The sequence below is a fragment of the Taeniopygia guttata genome, chromosome 3 (genome assembly GCF_048771995.1).
Source record: "Taeniopygia guttata chromosome 3, bTaeGut7.mat, whole genome shotgun sequence".
In the NCBI taxonomy this organism is placed as follows: domain Eukaryota; kingdom Metazoa; phylum Chordata; class Aves; order Passeriformes; family Estrildidae; genus Taeniopygia; species Taeniopygia guttata.
The window spans coordinates 32,944,254-32,968,664 of NC_133027.1; the positions used below are offsets into that span (position 1 = coordinate 32,944,254).

The 24,411-nt window shown below is 35.7% G+C and overlaps 1 protein-coding gene across 7 annotated transcripts in view; it reads left to right on the top strand.

The window, feature by feature from the left end:
* The window catches only part of MYO6 (myosin VI), a 100,829-nt gene that overhangs the window by 53,548 nt on the left and 22,870 nt on the right, over positions 1–24,411 (top strand). For 6 of the 7 annotated variants that reach the window (XM_030267471.4, XM_030267476.4, XM_072926583.1 and 3 more), the window contains 14 exons: positions 2,369–2,549; positions 4,619–4,763; positions 10,482–10,639; positions 11,183–11,274; positions 11,749–11,821; positions 12,664–12,791; positions 13,840–13,935; positions 15,405–15,578; positions 19,236–19,274; positions 19,881–19,974; positions 21,318–21,448; positions 21,561–21,638; positions 22,554–22,683; positions 24,021–24,111. In XM_030267471.4, coding sequence (XP_030123331.1) covers positions 2,369–2,549; positions 4,619–4,763; positions 10,482–10,639; positions 11,183–11,274; positions 11,749–11,821; positions 12,664–12,791; positions 13,840–13,935; positions 15,405–15,578; positions 19,236–19,274; positions 19,881–19,974; positions 21,318–21,448; positions 21,561–21,638; positions 22,554–22,683; positions 24,021–24,111 — 1,610 coding nt within the window. Of the gene's footprint in view, positions 1–2,368; positions 2,550–4,618; positions 4,764–10,481; positions 10,640–11,182; positions 11,275–11,748; positions 11,822–12,663; positions 12,792–13,839; positions 13,936–15,404; positions 15,579–16,190; positions 16,288–19,235; positions 19,275–19,880; positions 19,975–21,317; positions 21,449–21,560; positions 21,639–22,553; positions 22,684–24,020; positions 24,112–24,411 lie in introns of those variants that run through there. The other variant, XR_012054935.1, reaches the window with a different exon arrangement.

A 24,411-nucleotide genomic window follows, 5' to 3' on the forward strand; every position in this document is an offset into this window, starting at 1 on the left:
AAAATGGTTTCCTCTTCATTCTTATAATAACATAATGCTTAATGATGCTGCTTGTCTTCTGTGGAAAACAAAAATCTAATACTTTTGTGATTTTCTTTTTAAAAATCTTTACTGGTAGGAATAGGTCAGAAGCAATATTTTGCATGGAGACATTTTTACTACCTGCAGTTTTGAAATGATGCTCCAAACTGTTCTGTAAATCAAGAGCGCAACCTCACTTCTAGCCATGTCTATATTCACCTCCTCAGTGCACTTTAAAAGTTTTTGTTTTCCCCTTGCTATCAACTGCTAGTTATGCCAGAGCATGGAATTTCCTGGATGAATATCTGAAGCTTCAAAACATTTATACCTTCTTGCTCCATCTCCGTTTACATTTTTTAGAACTGGAATTGTCAGAATTTGTAGCACTTAAACCTTTGAGCTGTTCACATGAGGATACTAAAGAATTTGTTCTGGATTAATAGTATATATGAATTGGAAGTTGTTAAAACACTTAATTGAACTTCTACTCTGTTCTATAATAAAATTTTCATCTACTCAAAGTATGAAATTCACATTTGTGTAGCTGGAAGGTATTTCAAATATTAATCAAATCCATATTTGTGATTCAGTAGGAGGGTAAGCTACATATATATCTGACAAAAATATAACAACAACTTTAGAGCCTCATTCCACCAAGTGGCCATGCTGTGTCTTTCATAACTTGGTCTTGAAGCTTGTGCTCAACTACAAGAGACTGTATAGATAGTTCCTTTCCCCAAGTCAACATTGTCAAGTCTGCCCCTGGATTTCTTGTGGTTCTATTTTTGTAACACTGAGCATACAGTCCTGACTTCTGTTGTTAAATGTAGGCTGTTTTTTAAAATCAGGGATGGTGAAGAGCCAGATACAAAAATACTTAATTGACATCACTGTGAGGTAGGAAGCTGATACATACTTCATTCTTGTCAAGCATATAGGCTAGCATTGGGGAATTTTGCCTCAGTTTACCCAATTTGTCTTTCATAAAGAATTGTAGTGAGTAGGCATTGAGTATCAACATTCCCTTATTTTTTCTTCTGGAAGATGAACCTGTGTAATTTTCTGTTATTGATGTGATTTACAGGTGGGTGTTGTCATAAAACTTGTCTTCTGATGGACTTGAAATAAGAGAAGACTTGATTTGAAATAAATGTTTGTCTAAATTAAAACAGAGAATAGTTCTGAAAATATATATGACATGAACTAGCAGAACATATGATACCATAATACTTATATGTAAGTGCTGTATCTATTTGAAGGCTCAATAGAGGATCAAAGTTAAATTATATTTAAACCTATTACAGCTACTTAAACAGGAAATATATTGCCTTTTTAGGTTTTTAAATTGGAAGTTTAGTATTTGCTGTCATTTTATAAAAAATATTAAGATTGCTTTTTGAATAAAAGTAGCTGGGATAGTCAATTAATACTTCAATTATTTTTGTGTTTTCCTTATCAGGAAGATGAGGTGATCATTTTACCTAATTAACATGTAGTTTAATGTTATTGATGTGCCTACATGTTGTGTGAAGTGAATTTTTCAGATGCATGTGGTGTTTTGTTTTGATAAAAATCATGTTAGCTTATTTGACATTAGCAAGGCTTTTATTTAGTTAATTATTCTTTTTAATGAAAACATTTAAAAACGTGTAAAAATGTAGCTCAGTCTGTGCATGTTCATGTAGTTTCTTGATTGCATGCAGATGTGTTACTTTCTACTATTTAAACTGGTTTACAGCTAAAAGAGCTTTCAATGTATTTAAATTTCAAAAATCAGCAAAATGTTAAATTAGTATTTCAGAACATAGCTAGTATTCTTCTAAGCCATAGACCACTGCAAACAACTTTTCTTTTTCCTAATTACACTAAGAAGTTAACTAGTACATTTCTCTAAATAAGCCTGTTTGGAATAGGGATAACTCTCCTGGTTCTGATTTGTCCTGTACTCCTGTCCTTCTGTCATCCTATTGCAAGGACCTCCATCTTCTTCCAGCTGCTAGGGGCTAGAAGGATTCCTTTGTATTACATGCTCCAATAACTCCCTTAGCCAAAGTCTTCCTTTCCCCTGCTCACTATCTCATATTCCTCTGTCCTTAGCATTCACATTCTCTCTAGCTTCTGCGAAGTTTGCTGTGAAATTTAAGTTTGAATATCATGCTTCCAAGTATCAACAATTTAAAATAAATAAAGGTTCTTGTGAAGCCTATATTGTATGAAGAACTCGAATCTCTACTTAGTTTGGCATGCTTTGTATGCTTTTTGTTATTACTTATTCTTGACTGGAAATATTTGGTTGCATTTACTTTAAAGCACTTATATAAAATTTTTGTTTTTTCTTGTTTTGTAGTATCTTAAAGAAGGTTCCTTGAAGGACCCACTGTTAGATGATCATGGAGATTTCAACAGAATGTGCACAGCCATGAAAAAGATTGGACTGGATGATGAAGAAAAGCTTGACCTTTTCAGAGTAGTGGCTGGTGTTCTTCACCTTGGAAATATTGATTTTGAGGAAGCTGGGAGTACTTCAGGTTAGATGAAATAGACATTGTTTTTTGTAAAAATACTGAAAATGCCTTTTGATTAGAGACATTCCCTTTGCATGTGAATTACTGCTTTTGAAAGCTTCTTTCTGTTCATGTGTAATTCAGTCTTCATTCGCCCCAGTTTGAAGTCAAGTTTACTTGCTTGTTTTAAAGTTGTACTTCTTTACATGCTCTGAAAGCACATAACGTTTCACTGAAATTGTTCAAGAACCTATTCAGTGAAAAAGTTTAATATAAAGAAAAGAGCCATTTTGTATTTTAATGATAGCTTTAAAGTCCAACTTCTCTGTAATATCACAAAAAGATCTTGGCATAAGAAATTAGCAACTCCATCTATAGGGAAAGGCATTATGTCCTTTGGCTTCCAAAAATAACATCATGGTAGTATTTTGAGAGGTGAAAAAAAAAAGTTTCAGCAAAAACTTAGGAAAATATAACTTCCTAATTTTAAAACGTTGCTCACAAGATGAAGCAGTACAAGTGTAGTTGGGACCTAATTGCAGAATGTACATGAAGGTTGATGAAGGAGAATTAATGATTCGGGAATTGTCCTTATTACCTTACTACAGAAGTCAGCCTCTCTAAACTGAGACCTGCTGTCCATGTATTCCTGAAGGACTGATTCCTCTGGGTCTGAATGTACTACAAATACAACTAGAGTAGAAAACATAAGTATGTAGGTCTATCTTGAGTTGCAAGACTGAGTGAAATTGATTCCTCCTAGTCCTACTTCAAGTATTTATAGCTGTTGGTGAAGTTATTTGGAAGAGCAACCAAAGAACATTTTAAAGTGTTCTGAATGATGAATTAAATGAGTGCTAACCTCACTAGCTCCTGACCCCAAGTACAGAATCAGCACTGTACTGTACAAAACATTCTGTTCAGAAGAGATCATGGATGGGCTCTAGTCCCATATGTCAAATCAGGGCCAGTGCTGAATTCAAAGTGGGTAGCTTAGGGTTGGCACAGAGGTAGGTTGTTTTGTTTTTGTTTTTTATTTTTTTCCTCTCTCTACTGTGTAGATCAAATGAGATCAAAGTGTCAGTTCATGCTGTTGCCATGTTCAGGAAGATGACAGAAATGAACATGATTAATGAGAATGAATCTGGGAAGATGCAGGTGTAGAGATGTGTAGTGGCTTAATGTAGCTCAAACTAGTAAGCTTCCCAAAGAGCTTCCCTGTTGGGGCCTTTTGTGAGTTCTGACTTGGGCATTGACAAGATTGAACAGTGAAAGAGGCGCAAATATGAGTTTGATGAGGAAATGAATGATAAGAGTGGGAACCACAGATGGTAAGGTAAGTCAGGGTTTAGAGAAAGGAACATCACCAGAAAACTTATGTCCTCTAAATACTGAAATTCAGACCCATTTTTTTCTGGAATAAAATAAATAAAATTTATAAATAAAATTTATAAATAAAATGTATTAAAGGAACTTGTAAAATATAAATGAATGTATTGGACTTCTAAATTTCAAATACATGTTTTGTTTTTCCCTCACTTTGTGTGTCTTCACACAAGGTGCGTGTTTGAACTGCTGCAGGCAGTCTCTTACCAGAGACCCTCTAAAGTTCTGTTGCCGCTCTACTGCAAGCAACAGGAAATACATGTAAATAAGTGCTAGATGTTACTGAAGTGGGTGGTGTTCCAGTTGGAATTCTCTGCTGGCCGAGCCCTGGCGCCAAGGCAGGTGCAGAGCAGCAGGGAGGGCACCTCTCGGCTGTTTGCCTGGGACAAGCACAGAGCCTTATCTGAAAAATCCAAGTGCCAGGAGTCTGCCCTAGCAGGCACTTCTGCTGCATAGCGAGGGAGCCCGGAGGGCTTCAGGAGCATCTAAGTTCAAAAGTTTTAAGTCACTCGAGTTAGTTTGTAGGGGTTAGCACCTACAAGCAGCCTGGACAGTGTTCTCGAAATACAGAATTCCATGCGTAGTTTTTGGGCGAGGTGCTATTTTGGCATTTGTTCGAGGGGGTTCCCTGGGTTCTGAGAGCCGCCTCTGGGCACCGAGGAGCTCGGCGGTGAGGCAGGGCCGCCGCTGACGCTGTGTGTCCGCAGGGGGCTGCACGCCGCGCGCGCGGAGCCAGGCGGCGCTGGAGCGCTGCGCGGCCCTGCTGGGCCTGGACGAGGAGGACCTGCGCGGGAGCCTCACCTCGCGCGTCATGCTCACCACGGCAGGGGGCGCCAAGGGCACGGTCATCAAGTGAGTGCGGCGGCGCCGCGCCGGGCGTGAGGGGCCGGGGCGGGGCGGGGCGGGGCGGGGCGGGCGTGAGGGGCCGGGGCGGGGCGGGGCGGGCGTGAGGGGCCGGGGCGGGGCGGGCGTGAGGGGCCGGGGCGGGCCGGGGAGTGAGGGGCCGGACCGCGCTGCCCCGCTCGCCCAGCGGCACAATCCGCCCCAGCGGGCGTGAGCTGCGCTGCGCTCCCGCGGCGGGCAGCTGCCTAAAGCGCTTCTCTTAATGGCTCACCAAGCACAGGTACACCCTGTCGTACAGAACTCACAGTGCTGAAGGCTAGCAGGCTTACGGCACTTTGAATAAGTAACTCCTGTGCTGTATAAAATCTCTCGTGTGTCAGTGAGTACGCTGTGTGGCCAAAGAAAGTATAGCAGTCAGCCAGTTAAATCCACAGCCTACACGGCAAATTTGATATGCTAAAAGATTTATCAGATACACTCTATCAAGGAATGTTAATGTGGTGCCTAAAGTCTTTCAGGTGACGTTTGAATCTTTCTCATGAGGGCTGCACAGTGGTCCCGTGAGTGCTGCCCTGTAACACGGCATGGATGCGTCAATTAGAGGCAGGATAGCCACTCTTCTTAATGAGTGATCAGTGTCCTTGTGTTTGTCATCTCTAATTCTGCTGAAATCAAGTTTTGACTTTAAAAACACCCCTGTAAATGGTAATCCAGAAATGTGCTGCGTTTTGCTGGTTTTGGCAAATGCACATTTAATCTTGGCTGTTCATAAGGTTTCACAAAAACACGGATAGAAAGTGTGTTATTTTGGATTTTTAATTTTTTTTTTTTTTCTGAAGTTCTTATCAAGGTAACTTCCTAGGCACAGAAGCGAGATAGTGATTTCTTTCTGTATGCACATGGAGAAGGAATAAGGGCAAAAAAACATGTATAAATACGGTACTGGTGATAACATTTCAAACCCATAAAATTTATGACTTTTGCAAAACTGAGTTTTGTGAAAATGACAATGCAGTTACCTGGTATTTATGAAAAACATGTAGCTTTCACCACAATTCTCTTGCTGAGATTGTGCCTAGCACTCAAGCTGTCAGGAATGCTAGGTAAGATGCCTGCAACTGAATTGTGTGTTTTGACATTTAGTTTTCCATGTTGAGTATTTTCTGGAGTTCACATCAAAAACTGAACTTGGAATAAGCAGTTTTGAGCACGTTAAAGTAATTCTCAGTGTTCAGCTGTATGTATCGGTCTTTTAATTAGGAAGCTAATGAACATTCACTTCTTGGAAGAATACAGGTGTGCTTTTTATTAGCTTATGGAAACATTTAGATTGTTTTAGTGAATTGGAAATACTTTATTCACATTACACTAAATTTTTAATATATGAAACTCATAATTATCTATATTAATGGGGTTTATTTAAGTTATTTGCATATTTTTTCTTTGGAAATTTATTACAGAAATTATTATTATGGAAAAAGTTCTAATGCAGTAAGTAAGCAGTACTTACAAATGGTATGTAATGTTGGGGGAAGCAGGAGAGGGTGATGTGTTACTCTGTATTGGGTTAAATTCCCAAGATCTAGATGTCTTAATTGTGTATTCAATAGTCCATTTCCGGACTAGTGTAAATTCCTCCTCCCTCTCCCCCACCAGTTACTAGAAATTGAGGACTTTGGGTCATTGACATCTTGCTGCCTTATCAGATGATATGGAGTGTTACAAGTAATTTTTTCCCTTCATTGCAAGCTTAATGTATAGGAAAATGTCGGTCTTGCAGGAAAATGTGTCTCCAGTGGAAAATAGTGACCAGGATTTTACAATTTGCTCTTTTCTAGACGATGTCTAAATTTTCAGCAAAATCTTTGATATATTCATCCAGGAGAAGCTTTATCAATACCATGGATAACATTAGAGTAGAAAATTACTTATTATACAGTACAGATGGCACTCATAGTAATTCATGGCAATATGAACATTGCAGGTTTTGAAAGCCAATCACATTTTTTACTTAATTCAACTTGGGATGCACAATAATTGCTGATCTTTCTCTGTTGACTTACTGCTTACCTGATTATTCTCCATCTTTCTTTTGCATTTTTTAAATTCTTCTCAGCTTACTACCACCCACTTTCCTTTACTGAAATATATCTTGTGGATTTTTACATGATGAATTTTTTGAAAATAATTTTGTATGCTACTCTTGTTACCAAGATTTTCTGCTTTCTTAATTCAGTATTATTAGAGCCCATTTTTTGAGAACACCCTTATTTTCATATTCCTTTTAAGTGAAAGTGTTAAATAGAAGTTGAATGGCTTTGAACAAATTGTATTCATGTCAGATTCAGATGGCACCCCACTTTGCAGTGCTCTCAGTCAACTGCTGATTCAGCCTCTGAGAACAGATTTATTTTGTCTGTTGTACATATAACACATACATATATTTTCTGTATATCTATATGTCTGTATATTTTCCTTTTGAGGATGTTTTGTGGGACATATCAAGCTACCACTATTATGAGGCACACCATGTCACTACTCAAGTGACGCTGTCAAAGAAGGTTTCTTAATTTTTGTTACAGCTTTGAGTTTACTTTGGATTAAAACTGTAAAGATTTTCTGATCAGCGAATTTATCCTGATAAGCCTGTAGCATTATTAGCACCGTGCAGTTTCAGAAGTCTGCAAACACAAGGTGCTATGTTTTTATGCCAGCAGATCTTATTTTTCCCTTGTTTTATTTTGGGGATATCAAAAATGAATTCAGCAGACTCCTTACAACATCTCAGTGAGTAATACATTAAGCCTTTTTCACTAGCATTTTCTAAACTTGTGCATCTAAAAGGAAACATACTCTAATAAATACACCAATATCATCTTCTCACATGGCTTACTGCATGTAAAAGTGGATTGGACCATTTTAGATATCTTTTACATAGACACAATTTTTTCTATGGTAGTGTGGTTTAGAAACTACTTGACTGCTAACAGTATTAGAGTTTTGACAAATACATTGGGGTTTTTTTCTTCCAGCAACCCAAAGAGCTGGTCATTTCTCTCTCTTTCTTAGGGACCTTTTGTGTGCAAGTAGATCATGTGAGCCCTAATAGGTCACAGTGAATAAATAGCTCAGCTGAAATCACTGTGCTCAGAGTATAACAAAGGCTTTGTTCTGCTGGGAACAGTGGAGCCAACAAGGAACAGTAGGAGGGTGATGATAAATGCAACCTCTCTGAATTTTATTAAATAATCATGTGCAGTGAACTGCCTGGGGGACTTGACAGCTGCACTATGTCTATCTGTCCTTGTCTCCCAAAACCCCATAATAATTACCTTTTTGGATGATGTTTTTGCCTTCCATGTGAAGTGTATTTACAGAGAGAAATAATGTGTTAGGATTCAAAATCTGGTGTTTCTCTTAGACTGTAAATGTGCCACTGTGCTTTTCTCTTGCTCAGTTTCTTCTTTTCCAAGAAGACTTTCACAGAGGACTCCGTCATCGCAAACTAAATTATTTTACAAGGTGAAAAAATTAACTTGCATCATTCCAGGTCCTCCAGCTTCTTTTGTAGTACATTTTCTACCAATATGCATTAATTTTAGTAGTGCTACTGAAGTGTCCATTGGAAAAGCTTTCTCAAAAAATACTTTTCTACATTGTTTTGAACTTTAGCTTTTTTCAAATTACAAATGTGCTGCTTATATTCTTTAATTATGTGGAGTATTTAACTAGGTAGGGTTACTTAATCCAGACTACTTTATTTATGAACCATTAACCATACTGGATGCCAGTAATTGATGGATATCGCTTCACCTGCTCTCTCCCTCAGTTGTTGCAAATCATGGGCAAATTATGAATTTTTAAATTAATTTGTTCTGTAATATATTTGGGAACTGCATGGAGTTGTCTGCAATCTAAATCTACCCCATCCGTGCTTTCCCCTAGGCCTCAAACTCCAGATCAATGGAAATCTTGCTGAAGAAATTGGCATGAAGGCCAACAAGGGTTTTTCTTGCAGCCTTACCAAAGTGCTTTTTCTCTATTCCATTCAAGTAGCTGATAAATTCAGGAGAGGGAAAGAAGGTGAAATAGAGGAAGGAGAATTTATCTTTTCCTGTTCAGGCAAGAAACAAGAGAAAGAGAGAGAGTCATTTGTCTTTGTGCAGACCAAAGAAAGTAAGAGTTGAGGGAAAGCAAGCTCAAGAGAAGAAAGCTACTTGTTCTGAACATCAGTTTTGTGGTGGGGCTCTTGTGTATCTACTGTCTCAGGGCATTTTCAGCTTTGTTTAGTGGTTCTGTGCAAAATGCATTGCAGGGTTACATTTTCTTTCCATGCGTGTTTGTTGCGTACTATGACATTTAAGAGCAAGGGTGTGTGCAGTCTTTAGAGTTGTACTTAACAGTGGCAGAATTTGCTATTTTGAACTCTAGGGCCATTTTGTAAATACATGCTGTAGCAGTACAACTATTTGTCATGCTGTTTAAAAAAGTAAGTGAAAAACATAAATTACTTTAATGTATTACATTATGTAATAGGTCTGCAGCTGACAGGAATTAGTATTCTGATCTCTTAAAAGTATAAGAACAGAATGCAAAGGTACCTTACTTCTATTTATAAGCTGAGATTTCTGTCAGTACTCATTACCTTAAGATAAGATAGATACTTAGTGGAAGACAAGATTGTGTGTTAAAGCTAATTACTATCAAATGTAATGTAGCTGCAAGTGTCCTTTGGGAATGGAGACTCTGGTTCCATGCCTTATCAGTCACCATAGAAAGTGATCTCCATCACTCTCATGATTCTGAATAAGAAGTATTATCCTTGAAGAAATAAAATAGTAATTATTAGTTAGTTTAGTGCTTATAAACTCTGGGAAGTGAAGGAAATAATGCAATAAAGGTAAGCTGTTGTTGTGGTATAACTCCAGCTGGCAACTCAGCCCCTTATAGCCATTTGCTTACTCCCTGCCAGTGGGATGGGGAAGGGTAAAAATGAGAAAACAAATGGGTTAAGATAAAGACAGTTTAACAGGTAAGCAAAAGCTACACATGCAAACAAAGCAAAACCAGGAATTTAGTCTCCACTTCCTCTTGGAGGGTCAGTGTTCACCTCCACAGGATAGCAGGCTTCATCAAGTGTAGTGGTTAATAGGAAGACAAACTTTAAAACTAACAGAATCATTCCCTTTTTCCTCTCTCTTCTTCCTCCAGCTTTTATTGCTGAGCATGATGCCATATGATAGGGAATGTCCCTTTGGTCAGTTGGGGTCAGCTGTCCCACCTGTATCTCCTCTCAGCTTCTTTTTCACTCTCAGCATCCTCACTGGTGTGATGAGGTGGGGAACAGAAAAGATGCCAGAGCAAAATAGTTGAAATATTTTTTGTAGATGGTGATGTATATATTTTAAATATCTTTCTCTGGAAATTGTCAATAGAGTTTCTAATTATCTAATAAACAGGAAAGCATCTGAATCTCATTTCTACTGATGGTAGCAAAACATTATTCTTTTTTACAGGTAAGATAGTCTAAATTGGCAAGATTGTTTCCTTCCTGGGCCTAGAGATCAGTGTTTTTTTTTTTTTTTTTTTTTTTTTTTTTGTTTTGTTTTTGTTTTTTTAGGTTCTAATTCATGGTATTGGAAAGGCTGTTTTTAAGTTTAAAGTCTAATCTCAGCATTTCACAGTAAGGAATTCTGAAAAATAAGATCTATATCTTACTGTTTTTAGGGTACCCTTGAAAGTGGAACAAGCAAACAATGCTCGTGATGCCTTGGCTAAAACCGTGTATAGTCATCTGTTTGATCATGTAGTGAAAAGGGTAAACCAGTGTTTCCCATTTGAAACTTCTTCCTTCTTCATTGGAGTTCTAGATATAGCTGGTTTTGGTAAGTATACTTAAAATAATTTCTAGTTGTCACTTTTTCCCACCAAAGATTCAATAGCAAATTTTGTAATGAAGAGTGGGAGGGTTTTCTTTTTTGTGTTGATGGTTCTTGTAAAGCTTTTGCTGCCTTTGACTTACTGAAAATCCAAAACAGGGCATGTTTTGTGATGTGCTCTAGTCCTGCCAATGTTGTCCAGGGGAACAGCCTTTGGTTTTCAGGTCTTTAGGGTTTTGAAATCTACTGCCAGCCTGTTGTATCATAGATGCATGAGGGTGTATTGTTACAATTTCACTGTCTGGTAGCATCTTGCTTTGGTTTGCTGCCAACTGTCTGTCGTTTATCTTAAAAATATTATCTGCTGCAGTATTTTTAGATGCCTTGTGTACAGCTTGGAAATCTGTAAAAGATTTCATTTTGCTGAAAGAAATGGCTATGGATCTGAACACATCTTTAAATATTAGCACTGTGAAGCTTCTCTTATTTACTATTTAATTTAAACTCTCTGAACGCTTTTATCATAAAAGTTTAACTTCTGTCTTTCAGAGTACTTTGAACACAACAGTTTTGAACAATTCTGTATAAACTACTGTAATGAAAAACTGCAGCAATTTTTTAATGAAAGAATTCTGAAAGAGGTATGATATATTTAATGTTATATTTGAGGATTTGGTTTTTTACTGTTATTTTTGAGGATTTTTTTTTCTGAAGAGATACTTTAAGTAGCACTGCTTTTCATAAGATTACACATTATGTTTGAATAAAAAAAATCACTTGACATACTGTTTCCATATTATGTGATATCTGGTTGTGTCAGAAAATAATGTGGATTTTTGAAAACCAGCAATGAGGTATGTAGAGATAGGATAATCGCTAATACCTAATGAAAATAGTGATATGAACAGGCTTATCACTAAAGTGTTAAAGTTGGAATATATTAAGCTGTGTAAGGAAATTCTCAAATGTGTGTTGATTCATGCTATATTTTTTAAATTTGCTTCATGTTTATTAGAAAAAATAATTTTTTTCTTGATTTCTTTTCAGTAAAAAAAAAAAAAAGAAAAAGACCAATGTTTTCTCTTTTCAATTACTTTTTTTTTTTGTAACTTTAGGAACAAGAACTTTACCAGAAAGAAGGCCTGGGGGTTAATGAAGTTCGTTATGTTGATAATCAGGACTGTATAGGTATGTACTTCTTGAATTGCCAAGCTTGTTACTGTCATGAGGAAAAAACCTTCAAGCAGAAGAGGTGAAATATGCATAGCACTAGTAATTATATGGTTTTATGTATAGCCTCATTCAATTCACAATCTTAAGAGTTCATAGGCATTTCTGCAGTACGAGCATTAGCAGTTTCATTCTTTCCACAGGAAAATGTTTGTAGTAAAAATTCTTCTTAAAAGAGCAGTTTCATAGAGAATGGAAAAAATTTGCTAAACTGTGAGTTTGTGTCTAATAGTTTCAAGAACATGAATTTCTGTGTCAGCTTTCAAGGGCTTTGGAATATGCGAGAGATCAAGGCAATGCAGTTGTTAAAGTTGTGAAACCACCACTGTATGTTCAATTCTGGTCTGCCTTTCCTAAAACAAATTTCTACTTCTTACTGGATCATCTTGTCAAATGGAAATATTAAACTTTTATTTTGGACATGTGGTGAAATGTGGATGAAAAGCTAAAAAATTTCCCCCAGCAATTGAAGCTAGACCTAGAATCATACTGTAAGAAGACTTGGGCACTTTTTGGACAGCTAATTTCAACTTGAGACCAAGAGTTAAAATCAAACAATCGGTTCCTGATCTTTTTCTCCCATGTTCTACAAGAATTAGGTCTTCTAGATTTGATGGATATCCTATACATACGTATTAAGATACATAGAATTGATTTGCCATGACTTCTTGTATTTTAATGGCTTTCCTAATATTCTTTTGTAGAGAGTCAGATCAGCAGCATTTAGGTGTATAATGTTCAGTGCTGATACAAGTTGATATATTGAATTTCCATAAATATATGATTTTTTTAATTAATAGATTTGATTGAAGCAAAATTAGTAGGTGTACTGGATATTTTGGATGAAGAAAATCGTCTTCCCCAACCAAGTGACCAGCATTTTACTTCAGTTGTGCATCAAAAACACAAGGACCATTTCAGGCTCTCGGTAGGTTTATTTTTGTTGCCTGTCTTGTTTTAATGAAACAGTTCTTGGAACAGTTGATAGTAACACTTCAATTTAATGAAAATCTTTCGTAAGAAATCTCATACCACCCAGTCTGCACAGTCTGTACCTCTTTGTTAAGGACAACTTTGGTTATTAGATTTGATGAAAGGTTCACTGAAGGCTTCAAGAAATTCTAATATCCTGCTGAAACTAAAGCCATATTCTTCACTTACCTTTGAAGTTTTTTAACATGTAAAACATAAAAAGGAAGTAAAAACATGTTTTAATTTAGATTGTTTCATATCAGATGAGTTATTTTGTTTTTCTTCTAAAAAATGTCTTGCTTTGATGAACATTTGACTCATGTCTAGTGTCTAGCTAGCACTTCATAAATAAATATAGGAATCATACTAGGAAAATTTTTTTGTTGCTTATTTTTTAATATACAGCACTGTCTGGAAGATTAAGGCAAATTGTTGCAATTTATATCCATGAATTGTGTTGAAATTTAAAAAAAAAGCTGAAAAAATGCAAGCAAAGTAAGCCGTTATTAATAATTCATTTACCAAAATTGTCATATGTTTATCTTGTGTTAAGTTTCCACTTAATCCTGCTTTCCTCAATTGCTGTGCAATGAAACATTCTGATGGTATATTTATGATCAGCTGGGTGCTTGCCTGTTAAGATACACCATCTAAAGCTGTTTCCTGAGCTTTGGTCTAATCCTAACAAGGTCATTCTTCAGCTGTCAAATTTATGATAAAGAAAATTTGATTAAAGGCACAACCAAAATCAGCTGGCTGGTATTAGCAATCCTGATGACATGTATTTTGAATGCAATGTGTTTAAGAGTGTGGAAGAGTTCGAAATTAGGTTTTTAGAACACCATGGTTTGGACAGGAGTGCTAATGATCAGCACAATTGTACTTACAGGAAATGTGATTTTTAACACTTAGTGCTCCTGGCAGATCATGGTGGTGCTCTAAGAATAAACTTTTTCTTAGTCTCCATTGCAATACTTCTTTGTAATTCAACTTCTTAATTCCAGATTCCTAGAAAGTCTAAACTGGCCGTTCACAGAAATATCAGAGATGATGAAGGCTTCATTATCCGACACTTTGCAGGAGCAGTATGCTATGAGACGGTAATTTTATCTATGGGACACTATGTTTATTGTATTTTGTAGAACATTTCTAATTTTTCAATGCATATAGCTTAAATGACAAAATTTCTTGTGATCAGAAGTTCAAACATTGATATGTCTTAACTTTGAAACAAAATTTTTGTATATTTGACAGAACTGTCAGTTTCTTTTAACTTTTCAGGTTATAGCCCGTTTTAATGACGTGTGTTTTGTGTAAAAGTTGGTTTCAAATCTATAGGTAATGGTGTCAGTATTATTTATATTGATTCACAACCTACTGCAAATTTTGCATCAAAAGGTGTTTACATCCTGGGGAGAAGAATAAACTATGTGATATAAAAGTATTGTTAATGAAGAGTATCTTTTTGGAAGCATGATTATCCTCGTACACCCATACCCATCATCCTTTGTGTTTTCCATTTCTACTGTCAATGGACTCGTTTGTGTAAAAATACAAAATACCTGAAATTGCTACCCTCAAAATACATTCCAGATTCTTGTGCTGTTTTGACTATTACTTATTGTACAAAAACATTGTAAGACCTGAAGCCAGTATCTAGACCATCAATTTTCAAAAATGAAAGTTTAAGATAAAATGAAGATCCATAAGGCTTTGTTGTTCTGTATAACTTCAGCATGTATGAAGGACACTACTTGGGTTACTTACTTGGCTGCATACATATTTCTCTCTTGTGTCTTCATGGCCCAAGGAAACTTTGGAGGCCTGTGTTAGTCCTTTGATTCTTATCACCCTTTTCTGGGATGTGTGGAAATTGGCATTTTCTTCAAAGTAGTCTTCTCTTCATTAATATCAAAGTCTCTATTGTTTGCAACAAAAGCTACTAAGGATTTTGTAAGTGTGAAATTGGATACTAATGTATTGAGCACCGAGTTTCAATGCAATGTATGCTTCTTCTCAAACTTAGTGATCCAAAACCAGAGATATAAAGTTTGTAGGAAGCAACCATATGTTTTATTATATCAAGTGTTTATAAACAGTCATAGTACTTTTAAAATAACCTGTTTTAATTTTATTTTCCAAACTGTGTAGATTTAAGTGTGTATGTTAATTCCCATTTCACAACAGATCTTAAATGATATTACAAGCAGTGAAGAATTAAGCTTCTCAGAACTCCCAGGTGATGATGATGTGCTGAGTGCTGGAAATGGAAGGAGTATAGTCATTGACAAAAAAAACAACTGATCCCTTTAAAGGCACCAGACCTTTCTTTGGGTTTCATAATTCCAACAACATCCTTCAAACTTAAGAATGTCTTTTCTTTCTGGCATTAGGGTTTTGTGTATCCAGCTGAAAAGTTGTTTGAAATAATATATTAATATTTACCCCATGTATTCTTGCTGATTTTTGAATTAAGTATATAGATATGTTTCCTTTAGGTTTCTAATTAGATGGAAGTAACTTGGATAGTAAAACAAATGTGCTTTTATCTCTTGGGTTGTCTTTTCAGATGCAATTTGTGGAAAAAAACAATGATGCTTTGCACATGTCTCTTCAATCTCTTATATGTGAATCCAAGGATAAATTTGTTCGACAGTTGTTTGAGACCAACACTAACAACAACAAGGATCCCAAACAAAAAGCTGGGAAACTCAGTTTCATCAGTGTGGGCAACAAATTCAAGGTAAAATCATATAGTAAGGAGTCCTATATATGCCAGTTTTATGTTACTTGAATTAAGTAGAACCTAAGGTTGGGAGAACTAGCAGTAACTTGAGATTCAGAAGAAAATTTGGTTAAATAGATGTTTTTCTACTGTTGAATTATAAGAAACTGGTATATTTAAGCTACATGCTATGCATTTTTGTCAAAAGTATCTTTCATTATAGTTCTTACAGAGATTATACAGTGATTTTTAGGTCAGGATCTTTCAAAGCCTCATAGAAGCCTTTATTCAAAAGATTTTGGTATATAAATTTGGATTCTGTGGACTTTAAAATGTTCTAGATGTGACAAAATGTGTTATTCCATCCTATTGTAATGATGCCTTCTAGAAGTTGTATTGATTCCCTACAGTTGGCCAAGCTCTCAAAATTCAATCCCTAACCTAATCATAGTTTTTTCCTTTTCTGAAATATATACTTAGTCATAGCTTACACAGGAATGTGCTGAATGTTTCTATTCTCAATAACTGAATCTGATGCTTCTCCTCATTTTCTCCTTTCTTCTGATGTTATAAAGCTGACCTTCAAACCTTGTCTTTTCCAAATGTTTTCTGCATCCTTTTCTCATTCAGCAATTTTATTTTAGCTGGAATATTCCAGCTCAGGATGGCTAGAAAGAGAACAGTAGGGGAATTAAGAGATGAAAAGCAGGCACATCGTGGGCTGCAGGTAAATTTTTCAGTCTTGTGGATTTACAGTTGGCAGCAATTTCAGCAAGAGCTCTTTTCAACACATCTGGGCCAGATCCAATGAAAGATTTGCATACCTTCAAGTCAGGTGCTGAAACAATTTTGGTATGCTACCTTACCTAGGGCCACCAAAACCCACCTCATGTTCCTAGCTAGACTCCTTACACAGTCCCTGGGGAATGCAAGTATCTTACGTAATTGAAAAAACTTGCATGTAGATTGAGACACTGACAGTAGCAGAAGAGTGTTTCTGCATTTCTCCGCTATATCAAGGTTAAGTACTGGATCAGGACTGCAAGATAAATTCTTTCTTGCATAATCATATTTTGTGGCTAGCATTTGGAACTATTCTGTAAAGATGCAGAGGCTGAAGAACAGGAAGGGTATGGTAGCAGCACACTTGCTTTTTATAGCAATAGTATTCTGCTTCAGGTCTATACTGTATTCAGTGTTCTGTGGCTATTTTATTTCCTGTAGTGAGCACCAAGATATTGGTCAGTCTGACAAAGGGTGTTCTCATTACACCCTTCTGGAGTTGTTTGGTTAGGTAGCCAGAAATAAAATTTTCATGGGGTCAGGAAGAGTAGGATACAGAGCCTGACTTGTAAGGTAGTAGTTTTGGCATTTAACTGGGAATTGAGCAGACTACTTTCTTGAGTTTTGCTCTGATGATTCTTTTTAACTTCTTCCAATTCTATAGTGGTTGTTGAATTAAAGTGTAGCAATTGGTTTAATATAAAATACATGATCATCAGGTAGACTGAAAAGTTGCATAGAGATAAGCCATGTCCTGAGCAAATCCTGCACCCATGAGTCTGCTTCAAATGAAGCTAGGATCCACAATTTTTTAGAACTGTATTTTAAAAATGAAATCAACTGGGGGATCTTTTGAGGTAGTTTCCTCTTCCTTCCATCTGGATTTTCAATTTCTCTTGGATTTAGCACCCTACCTTCAGGTGATATGGTCTTGTGCATTATACCTCTGTCCAAGGAGAGGTGAATTAAAAGGGAGGCATTTTTAAAGTGAAGCAGGAATTCTGTGGAGACTTTTTTGGATTTCCTTTTGGAACTTTGGTATTCACCTCTCCACCTAGAACACAGATAATGTCCTCCTTGGATCTGGCCCATCAATCTCTAATTCTTTCAATGTTTTCAAGTTTCATGGCATTTTTGAATGTATGTGTTACTTCCAGTAATTCATTTAGTGTTACCTTCCCAGACACAGCATGTGATGCTGATGAACACTAATAGCCTTGAAAATTTCACTTCAGATGACATCAAAATAAGGTCTTTTATCTTACTACATATTTCATCTCTTTAAGAATAAAAATCCTTTGTGTATTAATTTGTAAGTCAGTCTTCTGAACTTCTGAAATTGGAACTTCCTCTAATTATATAAATTATTAGATGATGTTGCAGGGACTTCTCTTTATGAAATCCTTCACACACCCCTTCCTTATAACTAATTAAAATTAATTCTCATTAATCAGTTGGGAAAATAATGATTAATTTATCATCGGATCTCTTCAAGATTATTTGAGATGATTTTACCTTATGCTAATAATTAATTCAATTGTGACAATTCAAAAAGCAGTAGTTTTAGCAATATGTTTTACTCATCTACACATTTTGTTGGAGAAATTCACCTGAGAATGTCTCTAGCTTATTTCTTGGCAAATCACAGAGTATAAGGAAGGGGTATTTTTCCTCAAGCAGAAATGTATTTTGTTGAGGGAAATTAGTCTGTCTATTGCAAACTTAAGAAAACATAATATTGTCAAGTGGAGATATAAAGAGTATGTGTTAAGTAAGAACTGAGCAAGAGGTTATTAGTGTTTGTCATGCTTCTTGTGGCACTCTTTCTAACCACATCCATGTTCAGTTAAAAAAATCCCAAACTAATTTTATCTGCCAGAGGGACAACTGGCTGCTGTAGGTGATGCACAGTACGCATACAAATCTTGTTTCTTGGACTCAAGGTAATTGAAAGATCTGGCTAAAAAAAATTAAGTCAAAAGTCATATCCTTTGAATTTTGCTTCTCATGCTGAAAATGAATATGTTAAGACATACTGAATTTTGTATTGCTGGAATCTATACACTTAAAGTTTGCTAATAAACTAGAAAGGCTGGCTCAGCACTAATTTATGTGGCAAAACAGACGCATCTCTAAAGTAAAAATATTGCTGTTTTTCTGATGTGGTTTTGGAATATTTGAAGTCCCTCCCAATTACTTTCAATAGCAACTCTAAACTGTTTTTTCTGATTGCTTTAAGTCTCTGGTTATCCTGAAGACTTGACTCCAAATAATAGTCATATTGCAGTCTTTTCTAATCACAGTATATTTAAATGCAACCTCAGCAAATGTAATTTTAAAATTGTAGTTTTTTTGTCATCAACAGAGAATTAAAAAGTTGGAAGTTTGGAAATAAAAATAGATTATTGCAGGAAAATGTTAGCATAACTTCAGAAAAATCCAGAAGAAAAGCCTAAGAATACACTTTGTTTAATTATTTAACATACAAATGATGCCTGTTATAGATTAAATTTGGGATTTCACAAATTTTCAGTGTGTTTTTTAAAAGTGATTCTGATTGGTCTATTTTTTTTATATAATTTTATTTATTATGACCATTATATAATATGGTCATTATTTTTTATTTTCCCAAATGGACTTGCATGTTTTTTTTAATAATTATGTTTTAATAAGTGACTAGTCCATGCAGTATTGTTGTACAATTTCCTCAAGCAATTTCCTCAAGGCCATTCATGCACACTTGCATGATTTTGTCCACTAAAATCGGTGAATGGTTTATCAGTTCTGTCTCACTAACAATGAACATGCATGCAGTAATGCTGTACCTCTGTTTGGTGTGTATATTTCTACATGTCATGGTAAGGCTCTTGAAATACCTGTTTTCTTTTACAGACACAGTTAAATTTACTACTTGAGAAACTTCACAGTACTGTAAGTATATACACAGATGTAGGTTCACAGTTTTTTTGACATAAGGCAAAATAGATTATCTCAATATTAGGGCTTAAAATAAATGTGGTTAGTGATTGCTTTAGAGCACTTTGGGAACATCTTCCTGTGCATGTAATGGTTATTGATTTACTTGAAAAACCCACCACCTTCTGATGGAGTCTGGTAGCATGTTTGCTGATGTGTACTCTGGAGCATTTTAGTGTTGTGACTGTGGAAGATACTGAGTGTAGTAGAATCTAGAGTCATAAATCATAGATTGTATATATGTTAAGGAGAATAGTTGAGTGAAAATTCAACAGAATTAAGGATCCAATTAATAGCTTGAGCACTGAGATTAGTTACATCAAGACCAAGGTTACAGTGCAAAACTGATATGTGAGAGAAAAAGACTGGGGCTTGGACTTGATTATCTTTAAGGCCCATTCCAAGCCCTTTACATTCCATTATTCTATGGTAATTTCTCTCTTAGAATACTATTATTTTGTATTTTTTTTTCCTCCCCACTCATAAGTCTTAAATCATTAGCTGTTATTTTAGGAGTTTTACAAATCTGTGTATTTTGCTAACTTCTTGATTTGGTCATAGGGGTCGAGCTTTATTCGCTGTATCAAACCTAATCTGAAGATGACAAGTCACCACTTTGAAGGAGGACAGATCCTCTCTCAGCTTCAGTGTTCAGGTAATATATGGCTCTGGTATTTTTCCCACTGATTTTTACTTTGGTGATTACATACTACCCTAAGTTTGAACTATGTGGGATAAAAGCAGTAGTTCCTTGCTTGAAGTGTTTTCTAGAAGGTAGATTATTTATGCCTAATAAGCAGCTATTTAGATTTTTAGTAACTTAGCATTCATTTTAGAAATAATTAATCTGAATTGCTGTTAGGACTCTTCTTGCAAAGAAGAGTTGCTCACAGTATTTATAGGGCACCAGTTCACTCTGGTACAATAGAATTTTAAATTTCTGTTGAAGCAGTTGAAGTGTTAGAAAGTCCTGTGTGCATTTAGAGGCAGTCAGTGTTAGCTGAGATATCTAATAATTGAAGCACATCAATGTTCTTAGATTTTATAGATACTGTGATCAAATTTAATTATACTGGTTTACTTTCTCAAAAGTGTTTTTATATCATTATTAATTTGATTTGGAGCTGAACGTCTAGCATAGATGAAATACTGCATCTTCATTATTCTTGAAATGCTAGATGATTTCCAAATTTATAGCTTTATTTGCTCATGCCCCACTGAACTTTTTGAAAAACAAAGACAGTATAAACAAATTAAATTTCTATTGAAAGCAAGTATGCAAAAGATGAAGTTTTGCGACAGCAATCATAAGGTCTAACTAGAAAAAGTAGCTGCAGCCTCCTTGGATAGGGTTATGTCAAGTAGTGGGTAAAAACTTGTATGGCCTGTGCTGCTGAAGTAATTTGAATCTTACAGACAGTGTCTGGGCTTTACTGATGTCCTAGTGGCAGCCAAAATGTAGTAACGTTATTCAGGACATTAAAGTTACATCTTAGCGGCTGATACTTAGTATTTCAAGTACACTAAATGTTCTAGGACTGCATATGTATTTGAGGTTGCATCTGCACCACATCTCACAAATACCATTCATATGATTAAAATAAAAGCCTGGTTGGACATTATTTGGTGGTTTGGGGTGTGGATTTGGGTCTTTTTGTCTTCCCTTTAAAAATGAAAATGTCAAATCTGCTGAAAAGAATAAAGGTTTTAGAAGAAATATTAGAAGAAAAATCCTATGGATGATTGAGTGTTACTTACCTCTCAAATAGGGAGAAAACTTTATGGGCTTTTCTCATGTGGTCAGTATTAACATTTTCTGACTGATCACATAATCAAAACATGCTACAGGCCTGATCAAATCCCAGCTGAACTTTGTGGTTTAGTCTCTGAACAATGTCTTTGAGTCTTATGTCACAAACCTACAGTTATCATAAAATTCACTGCTTAATTTTCATGTTACTGATCCCAGCTTTTGTGTCCGCGTCTGTGTGAATTTAGGGATGGTGTCAGTTCTGGATTTGATGCAAGGTGGTTTCCCATCACGAGCTTCATTTCATGAGCTATACAATATGTACAAGAAATACTTGCCTGAAAAATTGGCTCGACTGGACCCTAGGCTTTTTTGCAAAGTAAGGAAATAATTATTCTGTATCATCCAGGAAAGAAAATACATTATGATGTTGGCTTTTGTGGTTTTTTGAAGGAGGCAGAATACAATCCTTTCTGTTTTCTGTGTTTCAGGCCCTATTTAAAGCCCTGGGACTGAATGAAAATGATTACAAATTTGGACTAACCAAGGTGTTTTTTAGACCTGGCAAGGTAATCTTTTTCCTGGAGTTCATGATTATGAATCTTAGAATAATTTCAGTTTGAAAGGACCTTTGAAAGTGTCATTGTTTAGCACATTGATAAAAGTGTTGCCAACCTAAATAAGGTTGCCCAGGTTGTATAAATAATTTTGTTCATTTTCTTTGAATAAACCACAAAATTCGTACTGATACAATTAGTTTTGTAGTCTTATTGCTGATGCTACAGTATTTCTAATGCAATGTTTGTATTCCAAGAATTATGTTGACTATTAAAAAGAGGAAGTCAGATCCAAGAAGAAATATTTTTCAGTAAAATCTGTTTATAACTGAAATGTCTTTCTGTGATTCTGAGCACTGCTTCTATTCAGAGAAAGGAGATCAAGTCGAGAGCTATTGTGATGAGAAACGAAAATTATTGTAATCCGAGAAGAATGTTCTTCTTGTCATATAATTACTGAAAAGAAGTGCAAGATTTTCAGAAAACGTTGCCTTCAAGGGAAATTCATACAAAGGTTAAAAATTGAGAAGTGCTTTCAGCTTTCTTTTTCCCCCACATATACAGTTAAATGTGTCTTGAAGTTGTGGAAGGCCAGAGTTCATTTCCAGTATGTAGAAAAACAATTTATTTTTAAACATTTTGGCAGTAATTATTTTTGGTGATTAGTAAATGGTTATATTATTCAAAATGCCAAGTGTTGGACATCCATAAAACAAACATATAAAAAATATGCAGTTACAATTTCTATTACCATTAAACAATAAAGAGTAATAAAATTTATCTGCTGACTTTAATAGAAAGCTGATATAATGACATACAGTTTTCGTTAAAAATATTTTAACATTTTAACTCAGCATGATCTCAAATGATAATGTCTAACACTGTCTGTCCTCCTAATACGTAAAACCTGTTTTAATTGTAATTTAGTTTGCAGAGTTTGATCAGATAATGAAGTCTGATCCGGATCACTTAGCAGAGCTGGTTAAACGAGTGAATCGCTGGCTTATCTGCAGTCGTTGGAAAAAAGTCCAATGGTGTTCTCTCTCGGTGATTAAATGTATGTGTTTTATATTTTATTAATTCAAAATGTTTCTTAAAATCAGCAAAGCAATTATTAACATCTTGAAATGTGGCCAAGGACATATATAGCATAAGGTTACATACTGAAGTCTGAGTAATTGATTTGGAGATTGGTGGGATTTTTCTTGAAGTTTACTGTGTGTAAGGTGGTGTGGAATAGAGATTGGCACTTGTGGTGTGCTTCAGAAAAGGTATCTGGGAGATGGGGAAAGGTCTGATGCAGAATGTCAGCAATCTCGAATAACATGCAGGGTGAAAAGTGTGCATTAAAATGGGGAAAAAAAGCATAAAGGCCTCATGCCAGTGCACACATGGCTGTGGATTTGGGCCAGCACAGTGTGTCACTGATTGATTATTATTTGTTGCTGTTTATAGTGGAGCAAATAGAATTTCTGAATTCTTATTATGCAGAGATCAAGCATCAGAGATTGTAACACTAAAATCTTGGGTTTGACCAAGACATTTATGCCATTTAGTCAATTTTTTTACAGAAAGACAGGACAGAAAGTATGTCACAATGTGCAAAAAGTAGAAATGCAGGGAAATAATATTATTATTTCTTTGTGGGATATTGGAAGCTAGTTTTATTCCCAGTACAAAGCTGAAACAGATAAACAAGAAGTAGAGTGCATCTTTGTCACCACCTAAGTCCAGTGGTTAAACATCACTGTGTTCACAAACCATGTGCTAAAGGCAGTCTGGATCCACAGGCATCTGTGTTTTCTCTAGTAAATCTGTAAAACTTGTTTATTGTTGCACTTCTAAAATACTTAGCACACATGCATGTGCCAATGCCTTGATTCTCTCTTTAACTTGCCTCCTGGTCACAATCATTTAGATCCTTTAGATGAAGACTCTATTAGAACAAAAGCTAGAGCTTTGTTCTGTGTTTTCTTTTTTTTTTTTCCTTCCAGTATTGTAGAGAAATGCTCAGAGTTGCAGCCACTTTATTGTCTCTAGCAGATACTGGCTACTTGCTTACTCTTCAACAAAGGACTAAGACTTCAAGTTGAGTGTTTCCTCCTTGCTATAGCCTGTGACTTTTAACAGAAGTTACTGATATCTGTGAATGTGGAGGGGTGTGTGAGTGAGCACGTGTCAGTGTTCCTGTTGAACTTGGGTGGGAGCCTCTCTGCTTGGCCCAAGATTGTGAAGTCTGCTATTCTGTTTCTTAAATGTTGTGGCTCCAATAGAGAACAAGCTTTCAAGCACACATAGTCTGTATACAGTTTTGAGACATCAAATGTGTAAGGAAGACAGAAGTTGTGTTCAACTATATAAACCATTAAGATTCTCTCTTCTGTGTGTTTACAGTGAAAAATAAGATAAAATATCGAGCCAGTGCCTGCATTAAAATACAAAAGACTATTCGTATGTGGCTTTGCAAGAGAAAGCACAAACCACGGTAAGAAGATACTCCTTGGTTGAAGAAGATATCCTTTAAATAATATTTTTTGTGACTGTAAGAAGAAGTTTAATTAACTAAATCTGTCTGAAATCATAGAATCATGCTAAGTACAACTGAGGGAGACTGAGAGGTTCTGCGTTCCTTCACTCTTTCCCGAGGATGAATAGACTAAATATGAACCTTTCCTAAAGATGTTTCTTTAGCTCTTTGTTTTTAAAATTCTTCAGTGCCAACCTTGTTTTTAGAATTTTTTTATTAAGTGTGTCTAATTTAATTTAAGCTCATTATTGCTGTCCT